We start from the raw sequence: 19,392 nt of genomic DNA, 5'->3' as shown, positions 1-19,392 counted from the left end.
GTTTCTATGGATACACCTCATTAGTACAGAAGTGCAGGAATATGCGTGTATAGGGGGTTACATACTGGGGTGTTTGTGCAGCTGGTGTGTGTGCGTACAGTATGTGCAGATTTGTGTGTTTATGCATGTACTGGCGGCAGCGCGCTGGAGAATGTGATTGAGGTGGTGCTGTGCAGTTTAAATGCAGCAATTTCTCAACCAGGGAGAAGAAAGAGAGAAAAAAATGATTGAGAGGAGCAAAAATGGAGATAGCGTTAGTGAGACCGAGACTGTGGGTGAGAGAGAGGACTGTCCTGTTTTCCTTTTTCACTGTAATTGTTAATTACATTTTACTATTATACTTAATTGTTAGCTCTTGTAATGCTTTGGCAAAACTGTAATTGATCTGTCACACAAATTAAGTGCTGGGAATTTAATTGAACTGAGAGGAAGCAGGACTAGAGAGAGGAGAGAAGGAGCAGGAATAGAGAGAGAAGAGAGGGAGCAGGGATAGAGAGGAGAGAGGGGACAGGAATAGAGAGAGGAGAGAGGGAGCAGGAATAGAGAGGAGAGAGGGGACAGGAATAGAGAGAGGAGAGAAGGAGCAGGGATAGAGAGAGGAGAGAGGGAGCAGGAATAGAGAGAGGAGAGAGGGGACAGGAATGGAGAGGGGAGAGAAGGAGCAGGAATAGAGAGGGGAGAGAAGGAGCAGGAATAGAGAGAAGAGAGGGAGCAGGAATAGAGAGGAGAGGGAGTAGGAATAGAGAGAGGTGATAGGAGCCAGAAATAGAAGGAAAAGAGTATGTTATAATTAAGTTATTATTCTAAATATTTGTAAATCTAAATGTGACAGAAAGCAGCGGCTAATTGTTATTGCTGTGGCAACACTGTAGTTTATCAGTCAAGCTCTTTGAATTTGAGTTAGTGAGACAGATTGTGAGTGAGAGTATCAAACTGCTTGTCTTTCTGTTAAACCCAGAACACCCTGTGGACTAGGTTTCAGACTAGAAGCTCTTTAAGGAGGGTGGAGCGCTTCCCCCAGAGTAACCCCTTGCCTGCCTTCAGAATCCAGGGAGAGGTCTGGAGAAAAGCACACTGTGGTCACAGCTTTAGGCTGAGCCTCCTCCCTACACCTGCATAGTGAAGGCGCAGCTCCAGCCCCAGGTGCTCGCAGTGCTCCTGTGACCAGTGGCGGGATGGGAGCGGGCCTCGTCACAGGGTTGGAGAGGCCTGGTGGCAAAGAAATAAGCAGAACCCCCATAGCAGGTCACGTTGTGCAGCGGGCGAAAGTGTGAAGCACCCAGGCTGTGCGGGCGAAGGACGAGAACAGCAAGGTTATCATCCCACCACGTACTGACGAATCCCAGGGAATCTGCTTCAGCGCCTGGAACAGCTTGTTCCAGACTCCCACCACCCTTGTCGTAAAAAAGTGCCTCCTGTTCTTAGTCCTCAGTGTGCACCCCGTGAATTGTCACTTGTGTTCGCTGGCTAGCAGTATGCCTAGCTTTTGTCAGTAACCTGAGAGAATTTCAAGTTTCCTTGCAATTCCATCTGCATGAGACCAAGAGAGAACTAGTTGCTTTCACATTCTTTTAAGCTTGGGAAATACTCCGCCTGCGCATTGAGCGCTGTTCAGCATTCGCCAGGAATACCGAGCTGCACGGCTGTCCTTTGCTGAAACCCTCTGGCCTCCAGGTGCTGCATCAGCCTGCACAGCACTTGCCTTCCTCCTCAGTTGAGCTGCCTGACGATGATCTGACCGGCCTGTGTGCGGCAGTGCTTTCTCCTCTCCTTCTCTCTGGCCCTGCTGCCACCTCCGCCTCCTCCCTCCCACCAGTCTGCCCCCTGCACCCCCCCCCCCCCCTCCCCCGCCTGCCGGCGGGCCTCGTCCTGCCCTTGCTCGGCAGAAGGGAATATGGAACCCGACATCTCTCACTTGAAAGGTCAGCGGCCCCGGCGCTGGTGTGCTGCACTGTGAGCTGCTTGTCAGAACAGACCAGCAGTGCTGACAGTGCTGCTCCTGGAGTGGTGGCTTCAGCCTTAACTCCTAGCCAGCACACCACACTCTCTCCTGACAGGCTCCTGGCTAGAACCACTACCCCATACCGCCCCTCTCTCTCTCTCCCAGTATCTAAGATTTAACCACTAACCACACTGCCCCTCTCTCTCCCAGTATCTTAGATATATCCACTAACCACACTGCCTCTCCCTCTCTCCCAGTATCTTAGATTTAACCACTAACCACACTGTCCCTCTCTCTCCCAGTCCCATGGTTCAACTTCGATGTGTACCTGTATATGGATTGGTATATCCTGGACAGTACATCATATACAGTAGGTGTATTTTTCTGGGTGAATGTTATACGTAAAATACACGCGTGTACAGTCAATTTTGTTGAAAAGTTTTGGTATTGTTTATACAAAGAGGAGCTGAAACATGTGAGGTCGCTGTGTGTTGACAGACTGTGAGATAGCTTTGGCAGAGACTCCAGTTCACTTGTGCCAGCAGAGCGCTTGTGAGTCATGTACTGAGGGATGCAGAGGGGAAAAGAGAGAGAGAGGAAGGAGAAAATGGAGACTGAGAGGGCAAGAGCTGTGTAGTGGGGGGGGGTTCCAACAGGGCACTCCAGTGGAGCTGTGTCCCCAGTTCACCAGACTTGAAGAGAGGCTACCTCTCACACAGATTCAGCAAGTTCTCACTACAGCTCCCCTTCAACACTCTCACCTGTGAGATCCCTTTGCCATTGGAATTGCTGCAAACTGTCTCTCTGAGCTCCACAGCGCCTCACAGCGGAGAGCGCTGACTAGAGATGGCTCTGTCTGTCTAAACTCCACAGCGCCTCACAGTGGAGAGAGCGCTGACTAGAGACGGCTGTGTCTCTCTGAGCTCCACAGCGCCTCACAGTGGAGAGAGCACCGTGTCTCTCTGAGCTCCACAGCGCCTCACAATGGAGAGAGCACTGTCTGGAGGATCACTGTGTGTCTCTGAGCTCCACAGCGCCTCACAATGGAGAGAGCACTGTCTGGAGAATCGCTGTGTCTCTCTGAGCTCCACAGCGCCTCACAGTGGAGAAAGCACCTTGTCTCTCTGAGCTCCACAGCGCCTCACAGTGAAGAGAGCGCTGACTAGAGATGGCACACCTCTCTCTTGACATCACTGCAAGTTCACTAGGGAAGTTCCATGATATCGTGATCGATCTGTACCCATCCAGGACTGATGGCACATGACCACTTGGGAAAAGTTGGTCAAGACACAACACAGGCTGACCCTGTCAGGGTACTGGCACAGCACACCTGAGCTGGAGACCTCAAGGTCAAGAGGCGTGACCTGCACTGCAAGTGAACGCGTTAATCAGTCAGGAGAGCTCCGGCTGCAATGTGAGTATGTGTTCATACTTATGCAGTTTGCTGTTGAATCCTCAGTGTAGACCAGAGACAAGAGAGTGTGTGTGGAGTGTGTAACGTTTCGGGGTACAAATAAACATGAGAAAAGTGGGAATAGAACTCGTAATTCTGCATCTGAAAGTCAAGGGACAGCAGCGGCAAAGGTCCCGCCATCGAGCAGCGTGTGTCCAATCAGGGGCAATGAGTGTCCAGTCAGAGGCAGCGTGTATCCAATCAGGGGCAGTGAGTGTCCAGTCAGAGGCGGTGTGTGTCCAATCAGGGGCGGTGTGTGTCCAGTCAGAGGCAGCATGTGTCCAATCAGAGGCAGCATGTGTCCAATCAGGGGCAGTGAGTGTCCAGTCAGAGGCGGTGTGTGTCCAGTCAGAGGCGGTGTGTGTCCAATCAGAGGCAGTGTGTGTCCAATCAGGGACAGTGTGTGTCCAATCAGGGGCAGTGAGTGTCCAGTCAGAGGCGGTGTGTGTCCAGTCAGAGGCAGCGTGTGTCCAATCAGGGGCAGTGTGTGTCCAGTCAGAGGCAGCGTGTGTCCAATCAGAGGCAGCATGTGTCCAATCAGGGGCAGTGAGTGTCCAGTCAGAGGCGGTGTGTGTCCAATCAGGGACAGTGTGTGTCCAATCAGGGGCAGTGAGTGTCCAGTCAGAGGCAGTGTGTGTCCAATCAGGGGCAGCGTGTGTCCAATCAGGGGCAGTGAGTGTCCAGTCAGAGGCAGTGTGTGTCCAATCAGGGGCAGTGAGTGTCCAATCAGGGGCAGTGAGTGTCCAGTCAGAGGCAGTGTGTGTGCAATCAGGGGCAGTGAGTGTCCAGTCAGGGGCAGTAAGTGTCCAATCAGGGGCAGTGAGTGTCCAGTCAGAGGGAGCGTGTGTCCAGTCAGAGGCAGTGAGTGTCCAATCAGGGGAAGTGAGTGTCCAGTCAGAGGCAGCGTGTGTCCAGTCAGAGGCAGTGAGTGTCCAATCAGGAGCAGTGAGTGTCCACTCTGTGCCAGTGAGTGTCCACTCAGGAGCAGTATACATCGTCCCAGTGACAGTACATGTGTGCAGGCAGGTGCAGTGTGTATATCCTCTGAGTGAGAGACAGTGTGTCCACTCAATGTGTCCAGCCAGTGTCCAGTATGTAAAACTGCTCTCTGCATCGCTGCACCCAGCAGGTTAATTTTAGCAGAGCTATTTCGGCTCCTGCTGAGAGGCCACGCTGAGAGAGGTTATTAGACCAAACTGAAGTGTGCCGAGACAACTGAGGAAACTCATTCACTGATACGGCCACATCCACACGTCTGCATTGCTACACTAGTGAGGGCCTCCTGTCGGCCCCTTTGACATTCATTCTATTTTTATTTACTATTCTTTACTCTGCTGAAATGAAACTCCACACGGGGTGGAAGTAGACCTGAAAATATTCTTGGTACTTTCAGATTTTAAATAGACACCATTCAATTGACAGAAAAAGTAACTGCTCAGCGGTTCTCATTAATACGTTTTCTCCAATTTGATTGTCACACTAAATACCTGTACACACTACAACACTCCTTTACTCATGCACTTACACACTAACCACACTGCTCGCTCCTGACACTCTCTCAGCACACTCTCTCAGCACACAGTCTCTCTCACTCCTGACACTATCTCAGCACACAGTCTCACTCCTGACACTCTCTCAGCACAGTCTCTCTTACTCCTGACACTCTCTCAGCACACACTGTCTCTCACTCCTGACACTCTCAGCACACAGTCTCTCTCTAACTCCTGACACTCTCTCAGCAGACACTGTGTCTCTCTAACTCCTGACACTCTCTCAGCACTGTCTTACTCCTGACACTCAGCACACAGTCTCTCTCACTCCTGACACTCTCTCAGCACACACTGTCACACTCCTGATCTCAGCACACAGTCTCTCTCACTCCTGACACTCTCTCAGCAGACACTGTCTCTCTGCTCCCTCCTGACACCACGCTGTCACAAGTCTATGCACAAGCATGTTTACAGTTCTGTCACTATGGGGTGAAGGGCAGGGCTGGTGGACAGTCCTGCTGAATCCACACACCTGCTGGTTCTACACAGAGTTCTCCACATGCGTGTGCAAGCAAAAGGAATGCTTTTTTCGCCTTTAATAACCTAGCCAGTAAATCAAGGCGCAAGCACAACCCAGATCCACAACAGACATATGTAATCTACGAATCCTTAGGGTCTCACCTGCAAAACGTTGCTACAGTAACTTAGAGCTGATAACATGCCTCTGTGTGGTTTGCCATGGAAACTGTGCAGGGTGTCTTTGCAGCATGCCATAGTGCTGTGATTCTCAGTAATTTATTCAGCATGTGTCAAGCGGTGTCCCGAGAAACCTGTAAGAGGCGCTGGACCTTTCCTATCATCAGCCCCAGAGATAAAATCTTTTCAGAGGCGTGTTTCCGAACTCCTGCAGTGACCTGTGGTCGTGCAGCCCTGCCCGACGGCTGTGCTCCAGGTAGCAGACTCGCACCGGGTTAGTTCAGCAACCTGGAGCCCACTGATCGCATCCCAGCCCGCTGCTCCATCCAAGAGGACGGCCGGCTACTGAGTTGGATGCGAGATTGTTCTCGGTCCTGCACAGACCACCAGTCTCAAGGAACGGAGTCTCGCTGGTCTTCGGAGGGAGAGGATTACGGGCAGTGCCTTCAGTGAGGAAGGGCAGAGGGGGAGGGGGCTGGCGTTCCACCCGTTAAATGCTCAGAACACATCCCGAAAAAAATCGCCCGCTTTCAAAACACAAAATTCCAGACGGACAACGTCGCCAGAGAGGGAAACAGAACGAAGGGATCGCTGTTCCGAGTGAAGTCCTTCAACAATAACAGCTCCTCACCTCACGCAGGATTAGAACCTGCAATCTTCCAGCTCTCTGGCCAGAGGCACAGCTGTGGGGAATCGCACAGGGCTCTGCCCAAGCCTGCTTCAAGCCCACTCTCACTCCCGAGCGTGCCTGTCACAGCACAGCAGCGCAAGAACACCCAGGAGGAGCCGGGCTTCAGACATCTCCCCACAAAAATGCGTTAAAGACAAAACAACACTGCGCCAATAAGGAACAGAAGAGTGCGATAAAAGCTGAATCACCGGCATGAGACCAACCTCCGAACGGGACATTGACGTCGACTGCACGATGCTCGGTACAAGACACCGACGTGAAAACTGCAGGAGGCTGCACGATGCCGGTCGCCTCAGCCTCAGTGTAATAGCACACCTGCTCCACAGCGGGGGCTGGCCTGAGAGACTGGTCTCCCGGTGGCCGCCTGGGGAACGCAAGCGCGGCCCAGCGGGTCTGGCCACGATTCCCGGTCAGCAGTCCTGCCCCTGCGCTGCCGTGTCTGCCCGTCTCCCAGCACCGCCAACCCTGTCCTTCCGACAGCGCGGCCCGGCCCCGTGCCTGGAGCCAGTGCTGGGGCTCACTGAGCCTCTCGGTACTTTACCGGGCTCTTCCACCGTCCTGCAGATATTAACACACAACATCTCCACACTTGTTCGGGAGAGCAGCCCTCGTCCTGCCCCGACCAGTCCCATTCCGATCTGTTCCCTCCACCCAGCCTCCCAGCCCAGCGCTGGCCCTCTGCCTTCCTGCCCTCGGCCGCAGCCTGTAGCGCCAGCAGACAAAGCGAAACCCCCCCACCCCCCCTCCACACCGGCCGCGGCTCCCCGGGAGAAACAGGCTTACCGTCCGATCATGGTGGAGTGCTGCTGGACTGCGGCCTCCAGGAGCCGCTCCAGGATCGTCCATTCCCCCATCCTTCAGTCCGAGGAGCATCCACAGGGCACGCTGCTGCTGCTGCTGCTGCCGGACCCTGCGTCCGCCCGGCTCCCTCTCTCCCTTCCTCCGAGTTCTGAGCTCGGCCTGTCTCTCCGGACAGCAGGATATCCCTTCGGCCAACTGCCCCCCCCGCCCCACTCCAGCTTCGAACCCTTGCTGACTGCGGGACCTCTGGGAGCCCACCTGCCGTCCCCTCCTCCTCCTCCTCCTCCTCCTCCTCGCTAACCTGTCCGTCTCAACCCGCCTTCCCGGCCCGGCCAGGCATCCGCTGCCGCGCGGGACGGCCCCCGGCCCCCGGCGTCCGGCGCGGGGGATGCGGGACCTCGCTGAGCTGGAGCGGCCCGCCGCGCGCCGCGCCGACGGCGGTACCTGTCCGCATCCACCTCGCGCTGCGCTCCCGCCTGCCAGAGAGAGCAGCCGCCCCTCTGCACGCCTCGCGCCCGCTCCCGGTACGAAGCTCCCGGCCGTCTCTCTCTCTCCCCCCCCCCCTCCCCGACTAAACACCGGCCAATCCTCTAATCCCTAACCGCACGGCTCCAGCATCCTCACACACACACACACACACCGCTCAGCTGCTGAAGTCGGCTCTAGCATCTACATCTCCTCGGCAGCCTGCGACAGCTCTCCAACACACACACCAGACTCTGCCCTCTCACTCCTCGTACAGTTCAGCCTTACTATGCACACACGCGCCTGCGGCAGCGCGCGCACACACACACACTCTCGCACCGCAGTACTCTCTCTCCTCGTCGCTCCGGCACAGCACTCCCAGTTACAGCAGGAGCGGGAGAGAGGGATGGGCACACGCTCTGCCAGAGGAAGAACTCCTCTCCTCCATCCTTTCTCTTTCCCCTCACTACCTCTGCGCTGCGGCTGCTGCTGCTGCTTTCCCCCTTCCCTGTTTCTCTCTGCCTCTCTCCCTCCCTCCTCCCCTGTCTCTCTCTCTCTCTCTCCCTCCTCGCTGTCACACCGCGTCTCAGCAGGAGATGAGTTCGGCTCTCTTCACCGCCTGCTGGTAAGCTGGTGCTGGAGCAGTGCCCCCCCCCCCCCCCCTCCTGAACGAGCTCGCCTGCTGCTGGAACGAGGGGGTCCCGCCTGCCTCCCTGCGCGCCCTCGGCCTGCCCCTCTCTCTCTCTCTCAGAGTGGGGGCCGCTCTGCTCCTGCCTTCCTGACACCTCTGCTTCCACCTGGCCACTCTCTCCGGCGCTCGGCCCTGGCATGTGTCAGGAGGATTAGAGTGGAATCATCCCTCTGCTCCTCCCTCTCCCTCTCTCTTTATCCCCACCCTCTCTTCCATTGGCTCTCTCCCAGTCCCTGCTCCTTTCTCTCCCTCTTCCCCTCTCTCTCCGTCCCTCTCTTTGTTATTCTAACATCCCCATCTTTTCCTCTCTATCTTTCCCTGTCTCTCCCAATGTCCCTTTCCTCTTCTCTCCCGCTCTCCATCCCTCTTTCCCCGTCTCTCCCTCTCACCCTTTTCCTCTCTTATCCCTTTCCCTGTCTCTCCCCCTCTTTCTAACCCTCTTCCCCTGTCTCTCTCCCTGTCATTCCTCCTCTCTGTATCCCTTTCCCTGTCTCTCCCCTCTCTGTATCCCTCTTTCCCTGTCTCTCACTCTCTATCCCTCTTTCCCATCTCTCCCCCTCTCTTTCTAACCCTCTTCCCCTGTCTCTCTCCCTCTCTCCCTGTCATTCCTCCTCTCTGTATCCCTTTCCCTGTCTCTCCCCTCTCTGTATCCCTCTTTCCCTGTCTCTCACCTCTCTATCCCTCTTTCCCATCTCTCCCCCTCTCTTTCTAACCCTCTTTCCCTGTCTCTCTCCCTCTCTCTCTAACCCTCTTTCCCTGTCATTCCTGCTCTCTATATCCCTCTTTCCCTGTCATTCCTGCTCTCTGTATCCCTCTTTCCTGTCCCCCACTGCTGCGACTTTCCCTGCTTCACCTGCTGGCTCTTCGCCTCTGGAAACGTGCTGGTAGACCTGACACCACTCCGAACCTCCAGGATGTCCTCTGAGAGCCCTACTCTCTCCTTCCCCTCTCCTTGATGTCGCACCCGCCTGTCCTCAAGGTCATGCTCACACGCTGACCCTTCCACGGCCCTGCAGGGGGAACGCACTATGAATCGGGTTTAAGGTCTTGCGTTTCTCGAGCGCTTCACGTGCGGGAGGAGGCCGAGGTCATTCACCGCGGGCACGCGCGCCAGCAGCCCCGCCACACCGCAGTCCAGCTGGAGCAGCGAGAAACTGCTACAGCGGCTGAATTAAGGGGGATCTGTAAAGAGGCCAAACTGAATTTCGAGCCAAGGCTTGAATTTAGTAAGGACACCCGTAGTCTTTTGAAAAGTGCCACGAGATCCTTAATGACTTTTCTGAAGGACAGCTTCTCCTACAGCACAGTGGTCCCTGTGGGGCACTGGTTTGGGAATTCTGGTCCAGAGGGAAGTGCGCTATCTACTGGTCCACCCAAACCACTTACAGCAGGAAGGAGATCTCCCATCCCACCTCTGACCTGATCCAGCCTTACTAAGCTTCTGGGACCTAATGAGATCAGGCTTCAAGGTGTTAACGGTACCATCCAGAACCCCCACACTCTAGTTAAACAAGCACCTTCTGTTCCTGTTCTCAGTCCTTGACGCCTTTCGTGTCACATGGACAAGAGGACTGGATAACCACGCCTGCCGTTTTTACAATCCTGGTATTTCAAATGGGGCACAAAATGGCCTAATAAAATTTCATCCTCGCTGGTTTATGCACAATCGCTTTCTTTAACCACTATCAATTATTACTTGGCTGATGATTTTATTCAAAGCACCTTAGATTTGTACATATTTATCTGCCTGGGCAATGTACTGGAGCAATCCAAGTGCAGTACTTTGCTCCAGGGTACAACAGCCTGTCTGGAATTCGATCCCACAACCTTCCAGTGCTCTCACCTCTGATCCACACTACCACACAACCACTCAACATACAGCTACTGGAGGTGCTAAATATCTTCATAATTTTTCTTCTTGTATAAAATGAATGTCCTAGCCACGACGCTCAGAGAGACTCTTGACTGCTGTAAATGAAATCGATTCCGAAAAGGCGAGCTTTTGATTTAACACTCATCTCCCTTTTGCACGGAGGCAGCAGAGCATTAAGAAAATGTGACAAAAAGCACCCTCCCCCACTTTCAAGGAACACGGGGTTAGGACTAACAGATCCAAAAATGAAAAGGCTAATTAAATGAAAGTTGCTCTTTAAAGGAGCTTGCCAACAACCAGCAATGCTGAAAAACCCAATTAGCAGATGGCAATTAATTCAGCAGTTTTGCTCATGCAATTTACACTCAAAATTACAACAGCAGGCTAGAAATAATAATAAAGCAGTGTAGTACTGTACCATATTTAAGCATACTGCAGTACAGTATCGCAGTACGTTGTGCAGCGCCAGCAAGCATTCTGTACCCACGATGTCACGACAGAGCGAAGGGTGAGGGTGCCCCCATCAGGCCAGAAGTGGAAAAGCACTTTAGGAAAAACTAGTAAGATGCCTTAAAATGAGATCCCAACCCCCAGCCCAGAGGACCCAGTTAACTGTATTAATTAGTGTTATTGAACACTTTCACTGACATTACAGGACAAAATGGGAATGTTTTCAGCTCATTAACATGTAAGGGCCTGACGTTTATCTATTGCAATAAACATGGTCTGCTTTGGAGTAGAAAATATATTTAAAGATTGAAATTAAGAAATGCATTCAGGTATAAAACAGATAATTATAAAGGTCTGCTAAAACGAAAACCAGCTGATGTGGGGATCCTTCAGACTAATTCCAAGCCTCCCAGTCCTGGCGACCCCAACGCCTACCGATCTTCATGCCAGGCGGGAGCATTAGTGGATGTTTTGGTAAAAGTTCAGGAGAGACGACAGCAAGCAGGATCTCCCTCACCCCTTATACTCTAATGGGTATTGACTCTCATATCATAGGAACTTCTCTCTATGGATGGGGGCCCCAACGTCCTCATCCTATTGCCAGAAGGTCGGGCCTTAGCCAATGTTTATTAAGACCTAAAACCTCACAAAAAGATTCTTCAATGCATTTTCTTATTGGCATGTATCCCGCAGGTGTCATAAATAACCAGCAAATCAGCGGTTTTGTAAGCAGTGGTCAATTAATCATGGGAACTGGTTAAACTCAATAACGGCAAGCCCGTCTGGGTCACAACATCACCTCCATCTCAGAACCAGAGATCCCTTGATTGAGAGAACAACAGGAATTGGGATGGTTTTAAAAAAAGATTGAAATTTCAAAGCTCAGCACAGTGGCAGCATACATCCATGTACAACACGTACATATTTTTTTCCCCAAAGCACAAAGACAGTGGATGGATTCAGGCACTTTATGAATGAAACAGGAGTCAATGAGGTTCCAGGGAGAACAATCAGTATCGCCCGTCAGCTGTGCTCCAGTTACAAACACAGGCGAAACACTTCAATCAGAACATGAACACGAGGGCCACTGCTTTCTTTTATTAAAGGACTTCTGAGGTTTTGATTAACTGAACTGGCTCAAAAGCAGTTTTAAAGGGGGAGATAAGATGTCACAAAATAAACACAGAAAAACTTAAAATCTGACTTTATTAAACAATAGTTATGGCAACACTGAGGACAAGCACAACTTTTACAACCCCCAAAACATTTTAAAAAGTCATGCATGTTCTTTACCGGTATTACGTTCCCAAAAGTATAAAATGCACATCTGTTTTGTAGAAATGACCCAACCCCACTTACTGAATGGCTCAGCCAGTAAAAGGGCCTGTCCAGAGCGCAGGTTCAGACATCGCCGGTTCGGGTCCCGTGCTGCGTCATCACCCAGCTGTGGCTGGGGTTTCCCACGTGGAGGCTCACAGAGGGGTGGGCGAGCACGAGGTGACTGCCCCCCCTAGGACTGTCCGCAGTGCCCGAGAGCTGCCAGGGGTGACAGTTCCCCCGCTCCTCCTGTCCTGAGCTCGGAGCAGGGCGCGCACCACGTCGACCAGTGAGCGGGTCAGACAAGTGGGTGCGTCGCCTCGCTCCCACTGGTGGGCCGAGACGATGAGCAAGCCATGCGTTAAAAATAAAAATCCAATCTCCCTAAGTGTTGCTGGAAATGTGCCCTTTGTGATGGCAGGAGCACTGGTGTGGGCGCCAGTCTGGACTGCAGAGAAAGGTGTGGGTGCAGGAGAAAAGGGGTCCGGCCCAGAGTGCGGTGCACACAGTCTTTATTGACAGTGGAGGGGGGGCGGGAGGGAGAGGCACTTCTGTCCTGGTGTCCAGCAATGGCAGAGTGGCAGGACACAGGTCAGCTACAGCCTGGAATGAGAACCACACAGGCACACACTCACACGGAGTACACCACTGTCGCACACACTGCCCAGCGGCACACACTCACAGAGCACACACCACTGCCGCACACACTGCCCAGCGGCACACACTCACAGAGCACACACCACCGTCACACACACTGCCCAGCGGCACACACTCACAGAGCACACACCACCGTCGCACACACTGTACAGTGGCACACACTCACATGGATTTAAATTTAAATTACGGATCGATTTGAATTCTACACTTTTAAACATCACACTTTGTGCCCTACTTATTGTTTGTCCACTGTGTCTGAATAAGAGAAACGAGGTCAACATAACCTTGAAACTGTGACTCATGCGTTCAGCAGTTCTCATTTTGTTTTTATACTCGACGTTTTTGCTAACTGCGTGCAACACTCTTCACCTGTCTACAGAGAACATCATCCCCTAGATGCTGTGCAGTCTTCAGTTCTATCTAAATCTCTGCAGAACTGGAACAAACACACAGTCTCTCTCACGGAGGTAGGAGGGATTTCTCACGTGATTTCCTTGAAGGCTCTCTTCTCCACGTATTTGAGTTTGTGCTTCCTCTTGAACCTGGAAAGGAAAGAGAGGGACAGCTCAGAACCACAGCGGGACACTTTCCTACCACACACCCCACCAACACCTTACATTTCCCAGCGCGCGCAGATTTAATGCTTCAGAAACCCTGAAGCTCAGGTTTCAGCAGTTTTTGACTTTGCATGGCTAAGTACTGTATTCTCACATCACGCAGTGGTGGTTCCCTGAAGGTGTGGTGGTGCACTTACTTGGCTCGTTCTCTGGGTTCGATCAGGTTCCTCTTCTGAAAGCTCTTGAATCTGTCCTTGAGGACACTGCCCTCTGGCTGCGACACAGGGAAAAGACAGTCACTTCACGGCAGAGAGGACAGGGGATGGACAGAGCTGGGCTTTCATTGTGTTCAGGGCGCAACACCTCAGCGGCAGCTCTGGCAATACAAACCATCTGCCTTTTGCTTTCGCTCAAAAGGAGGTTCAGAAACCGAGGGACTGGGGGAGACAACAGTGGCCAAACGACTTGGTGGTGGGAAAAAAAATAATATAGAGCAACATAAGGACATCACCTTGAGTCTGCGCAGACAGCTGGAGATCTCGCTACTCAGCTGTACCTCCAGGTCTGGGGCTTCGAACCTGGAACACATCGGGGAGAAAGCGAGGTGAGAAAAGCTGCTGCACCCTCTCAGCGGCCCACACAGGGACTCGCTTCGGCTGCCATGATCCTGCCTCAGTCCAGCAAGCAGGGCATTGCTACCACTGCTGCAGCACTGCCACTGGACACAGTATCCCAGATGAAAGGCAGCTTTGAAAAACTTTTTTTAAAAAAACATGCAAAGTAGACTAAAGCGTAAATAAGAAGGAACTGGATAAAGAATAAGGCAACTGACTTTCGGTTAGAAACGAGGGGAAAGAAACATGGAACAGAAACTCCCACAATGATCCTTAACCACTTACAGCAACAAGGGTCAGAGGTCTCAGTAGAGACATGATGCAAAACAGGAAAAAAAAAAAATACAGCCCCAAGCTGACTTCTGGATGGGACAGCTTGTTAATTTTTCCCAGGTTTAAAAATTCCTCGGTGTGCGAAAGCTAATTCTTCTCTTACCTGACAAGCCTTAAAAAGCCCAGCTGTTGTGACCAGCTAATGCTCACTGAACACGCACGTGCACTGCGGACGGCGTGCAGTTCGCAAACAGAGGCCGTGCTGTATTGTTAAAGCTTATTTGCTTAAAAAAAAATTACATCTGGGCCAACGCGATGCATCACAAAGAGAAACAATATTGAGGTTACCAGCCGGAAAGGGTGTTTTTTAAGGGTTCTTTTGAACATGGTTAATGGTAGATGGTTAAGGAGACTCTACAACAGAGCAGCAGGATCAGTCCAGTCCAGACACAGAGAGCCAGCTAATAAAACCCCATCGAACTGGGCAGACAGCGCTATAATAAGCGTGCTGTACAGACAGGAAGCCGGGAGCGGAGAACGAGACTGACTTGAGCCTCCCCAGCCGGCGGGGCTGGAACTTCTGCCTCTCCTTCTGGGCCCTGCGGCGCTCCTGCCGCTCGGCTGTCAGCTTGGCCCTCCTCTGCAGCTCCGTCTTGATGGAGCGCAGCCTGAAGAGCTGCTGCTGCCTCTCCGTCTGCTCCCGCTGGGCTTTCCGCTGCTTCTCCTGCGCAGACGCACAAGGCGGCGCGCTCAGAACAGAGGCGTGCGAGACTCGCAGGAATGCCATTATACCACTGACACACACACACACGTTTCCCTCTCTTTGTGCAGACATTCTCCCGATCCCTATTCTATTGCAGTTTGGATGAGAAAAACCCATCCCCACATCGTTAGGAGTTCCTGTCTTTGCGGTGAAACACTTTCTCAAAGTCCCTCCCTATTGCACATTGACAGCTACCCACACAAAACCGCAAGTGTGCGTCTTATACTTGTAGGGACCTCTTACAGGCTCAACTCTCATTCGATTTTAATGTACTTTTCTCCAGTCGGCTAAAATAATACTCCATAGAGAGCTAAAATCGCCCCGACACAAAAAATATCTAAACTGCCATTAGACTCGTGAGGATCTACTCACTACGTCTTGCAGTGCTGGTCTCTCTGAAATTGCTAGGCTTGGGAGGCCAATCACTCTCAGATTCAGTCCTCAGTTACTGCAATACCTCCCCACGTTCATCAGTCATGCCCCAACCCTTTCTCACCTTCTCCCTCTCCAGCTTCTCCTTCTTTCTCTGTTTCTCCGTTTTCTTCTCTCCTGCAGTGCTCTGGGCCGAAGTGCCTGCATTGTCCTCCTCTTCCTCTCCAGCTGACTCTGCCTCTTCTTCATCCTCATCCTCCATCAATCCTTCCACCACTTCCTGAAAGACTGTCTCCTGCAGACAGACGCACAGAAACATGGGGGGGTGATATTAGAATGACACAGAATGACACTGGCACCTACAGAGAGACGAGCAGAGGGCCACTGTCATCTAGACAGAAAGAGAGCAATATTAAAACAACTTTCCATTGCAGCTCAAACCCTTGCAGACAGTATGGCCTGAGAGTGAGAAAGTGAAACAGTTCATTGCTCGTCTGCATTTTTCACGCACACATTACCTACTGCTAATGAAACCCAAACCGAAGGAGAAGGCGAGAGACGGAGTGTGAGACTTCTCTCTGTTGCACGAGTACACAACAGAGACGGTGCAGGAGTCCCAGTGGGGGGAGTGAGACAGCCAGACCGCAAAGAGAGAGGGAGTGCAGGGATGAGAGTGTGGGAGGCCTGTACCTCTGTGGCTTTGTCTTCCTGGGGAACGGCCAGCTGCCTGTCAATGTGCTGCTCCTCCTTCTGCCTCTTGACCTCCACCTCGTGGGCCTGGAGCAGCAGGGCCTGCGCACACACAGCACAACAGCACAGCCACAGCCTTTAGTTAACACAGCAAGGCCTGGACACACATCAGCACGGCAACCCAACAGTGGTACACAATACTGAAACAAGTAAGATTTAACACCTGGTGGGATTCAAAGTCGGGATTGTAGGAAGCTCCCGCAGAAACAACCTCTATGGCCGGAAGTGCTGAAGGCTTCACGTTGAGCCTGGCGGGACGCTGGGGGCAAGCGGGAGAGAAGGAGAGGTTAACGCGCGGCTCAACACTGCACAGTGCACTGAGACAGGCAGAGAACAGCAACCAGTCAACTACAACATGCCGGTCTTAGAGCAAAACAGCTCCAAACAGCTCACTTAAGCCAGTCCCCCGACCACCAGCGCCAAAGTCTTAAAGGGCTAGCGATCTTCTCCACACCCCTCCCTGTCCCCCACTCACTTTCACTGGCTTCTTCTTGGTTTGCTCCAAGTACCAGGGCTCTTCTGTGGGTGCCCCTAAAACAGGAGAATCCAAGTCAGACAAAAACGGGAGGGTGAGATCACACCCGAGACACTGCTCAGGCAGCTGGTTGCGTCAAGGTTTCACCACAAGGACACAGCACTGCATCACACATAATAATAATAGTTCCTTACACTTAGCAATTTTGTGGACACTCCACTCAAAGCGCTTTACAGGTAATGGGGATCCCCACCACCACCACCAACAATGTGCAGCCCCACCTGGATGATGCGCCGGTACTCCCCCCACACACCAGCTCTCAGTGGGGAGGAGAACGGAGTGATGAAGCCAGTTCAGAGATTATTAAGAGGCCACAATTGCTAAAGGCCAATGGGAAATCTGGCCAGGACGCCAGGTTAACACCCCTACTCTTTTCGAGAAACGCCCTGGGAGAGTCACACCACAGAGAGTCTGGACCTTGATTTTACATCTAATCCGAAGGACGGCGCCTTTTTACAGTACAGTGTCCCTGTCACTATACTGGGGCATTAGGACGCACACAGACCACAGGGTGAGCACCCCCTACTGGTCCCACTAACACCTCTTCCAGCAGCAACCTTACTTTCTCCCCCAGGAGGTCTCCGCACCAGGTACTGACCAGACTCAGTCCTGCTGAGCTCCAGTGGGCTGCCAGCTGGGAGCGGCAGGGTGATAGAGCTGCTGGCTGCACATGCACCTACACATACACTAACAAGTGACACTGAAAAACAGATGTCACCCCTCAGGACATATGGAGCCAGTCCAGAGAAACCAGACTGCAGGTTCACCTGTGTTGCTCCACAGATCATAGAAGTCTTTCTGCGGGGGGCAGCTGTGGCCTGGCTTCTCCTCTTTCTTGCTTTCGGCACCCAGCCTCTTCTGCAGCAGCCTGTGTTTCCGTGGCAGCCTGCCCTTAGCGGCCAGCTGCTCGGCCTTCTGGGAGATCCGGCGCAGCTTCTTGGCGTTGGGCTGCTGGTGTGACAGCACACTGCAGACACATGGGGGTAGACGGACAGTCACAAATGATGAGACTCCTTCCCCCCCAACCACACAGCTAAACACTGTCTCCTCTTATCCCGATAGTGCCCTCAGTTCCCAGGGGAATGCCCACTCGGCAACACCTGGGAAACCCTGTGTGTTCGTCACATTCCCAGCAGCCGGGGGCTGAGGGAATACTGTGAGCGCAAGGATGGCTCTCTTCACTGGGCGGACAGACCGGCCACCTGACCCACTGATCCGAGAGAGTCGGGCGGGCGTCAGGGGAGGGACGGAGAGGGGGAAAGACTCACTCTTTGGGTGGGGGGATGTGGGAATCCGGCTGCAGGATCAGGTCAGCCTTCAGGGGCCGAGTCTTTCCCGTATCCGGCTTCACATCTGATCAAGGGAACAAACAGCAACACGATCAACAACACAGCAAGCGGTAACAACGCTCAGACTGACAGCAGGAGAGGGGAGATATGGGGGAGGCAGAGACGGGGACAAACCGACGTACCTTTCTGCTTGTCTCCTGTGTCCAGGAAGAACAGACTGTCGTCAGCCTTCTCTGCAACCAGTCCCCTGCGCTCAAGGACAGATTCAGCAAATCACCATAATGGCTACATGGACATACAGATTTCACTGTATTCGGCACACTGCACTACTGGGACACAATGTATTGCATACACCCTGGACACATCGCAGCTCTATTTATATTGAGCTCTGTCTGAGTTTATTTTATTCAATTTCTATTGCACAATTATGTATGATTATGTAACCTTCTTTTGTAACTTGAATTTTGTGATTTAGACCCCCCGGTGAGCTCGCAGAACAGACATTTCATTGCCAGGATTGTTGTGCATTTGATAAATAAACTTTGATTGACTGATTATTTGAGAAGCGCTGCTTCAGCACACACACACACAGGCCCTGAACCCCACGGCGAGGCGACAGGGCCCAGTGGTCAGCATGCACTGCCTGGTCAGGCCAGGCCAGGGGGATCCAGGTGCGAGCTCGGCTGTGCTTGTCTGCCTTCCTACAGACAGCAGCTCGAACCCGGATTGTCAGCGATTGCAGCGGCCGCTGATGCCGTTCAGAAACATCAACGCGCACATCCCCTCAAGCAAGGGGCAGCAGAACACGCCACGTCCCTGTTTATTACGGTTTTAACGCTTAAACGCCACGATCACCCGGCGAGTGCGAGTACACGTGACACGAACACGACGCACACCACACAGCTTCTGCTGGGGTTACAGTCCTCTCGCCTGCCTCCACTCGCGGTGCGCGTCCCCCAGAAAGTCTCTTCTTCAGACTTTCCCTCCCCAAATTCGAGTACCGCTGCGAGGCGATTTCGGAACAGGCCAGATAACAATAAAGGTGGTGAGAATACACTCGGTGTCGCTACCAGCCAGCCGGCGAGAGCTCCACTTACCCTGTCGCTCTCTCTTGCAGCCTCACGTCATCCAAAAACTCCTCCACGTCCTGGATATCGCTATACTTCAGCCAGTTTTTCTTCTTGTTCTTGTTCACCTTCTTCCTCCTCTTGTACGGCTCCGAACCATCCAGAGCCGGGCTCAGATTTAAGAAACCCTCCTGGGTGGCCGCCACGCGCTTTACCCTCCTGGCCGCCGCCATGTTGGATGAAACCAGAGGCAGGAAGTGCGGCTGCTGACGTCACTCGGACCAGGTGGGAACTCCTCGCGGGCCAGTCAGTAACGGGGCTCGCCAGCCCTGAAGATGAGTATTCGACCAAAATTAGGCACTGTTTTGTTCTGACGTCACTCCTACAGGACATCTGTATACGAATGATATTCATGTACTTACATATTGGGAACCTTAGAAATCTGACGTTTGAGAACAATGTTATTCTTTATGAATTTAATTAAACAAGCAGAAAGCTACAGACCAGTCGGCTATGTTATTCATCTGGTGTGAGATATATTTTATCTCTCAGGGATCTCATATTGGAAAGGATGGTCAGCAGCTACTGCTGCCAACAGGTACAGGCACCAACAACGTCAAGGAACATAACAATAGGACAGATGTGT

At 52.6% G+C, this 19,392-nt stretch overlaps 1 protein-coding gene across 2 annotated transcripts; it reads right to left on the bottom strand.

Moving 5' to 3' along the window:
- Nucleotides 1-11,741: 11,741 nt before the first annotated feature.
- On the bottom strand, nucleotides 11,742-18,988 carry nop53 (NOP53 ribosome biogenesis factor). Of its 2 annotated transcripts, XM_088911849.1 has the most exons (13): nucleotides 18,777-18,988; nucleotides 17,862-17,926; nucleotides 17,659-17,743; nucleotides 17,158-17,357; nucleotides 16,331-16,386; nucleotides 16,019-16,114; nucleotides 15,796-15,897; nucleotides 15,230-15,400; nucleotides 14,519-14,694; nucleotides 13,595-13,661; nucleotides 13,281-13,357; nucleotides 13,012-13,068; nucleotides 11,742-12,472 (listed from the first exon to the last, which is right to left on the bottom strand). In XM_088911849.1, exons 1-13 carry the CDS (start codon nucleotides 18,977-18,979, stop codon nucleotides 12,466-12,468), a joined length of 1,362 nt encoding a protein of 453 aa, XP_088767975.1. In that variant the 5' UTR covers nucleotides 18,980-18,988; the 3' UTR covers nucleotides 11,742-12,465. The 2 variants fall into 2 exon arrangements, with proteins under 2 accessions (XP_088767975.1, XP_088767976.1); XM_088911850.1 differs by lacking the exon at nucleotides 11,742-12,472 and having other exon boundaries at nucleotides 13,008-13,068.
- Nucleotides 18,989-19,392: the final 404 nt, after the last annotated feature.

The sequence above is a fragment of the Atractosteus spatula genome, chromosome 3, assembly GCF_055471065.1.
Source record: "Atractosteus spatula isolate fAtrSpa1 chromosome 3, fAtrSpa1.hap1, whole genome shotgun sequence".
Classification (NCBI taxonomy): Eukaryota; Metazoa; Chordata; class Actinopteri; order Semionotiformes; family Lepisosteidae; genus Atractosteus; species Atractosteus spatula.
Note: the sequence above shows the minus strand (reverse complement) of the source record. Positions and strands in the feature narration are given on the sequence as shown.

What these genes read in the sequence shown, in the direction of transcription:
- nop53 (XM_088911849.1), bottom strand. Translation starts at nt 18,979, where the DNA reads ATGGCGGCGGCCAGGAGGGTAAAGCGCGTGGCGGCCACCCAGGAGGGT. An exon ending in CACAGGAGACAAGCAGAAAG is followed by an intron (nt 17,744 to 17,861) that starts GTACGTCGGTTT and finishes TCCCTTGATCAG; the next exon opens with ATGTGAAGCCGGATACGGGA. An exon ending in AGGAAGACAAAGCCACAGAG is followed by an intron (nt 15,401 to 15,795) that starts GTACAGGCCTCC and finishes GTCTGTCTGCAG; the next exon opens with GAGACAGTCTTTCAGGAAGT.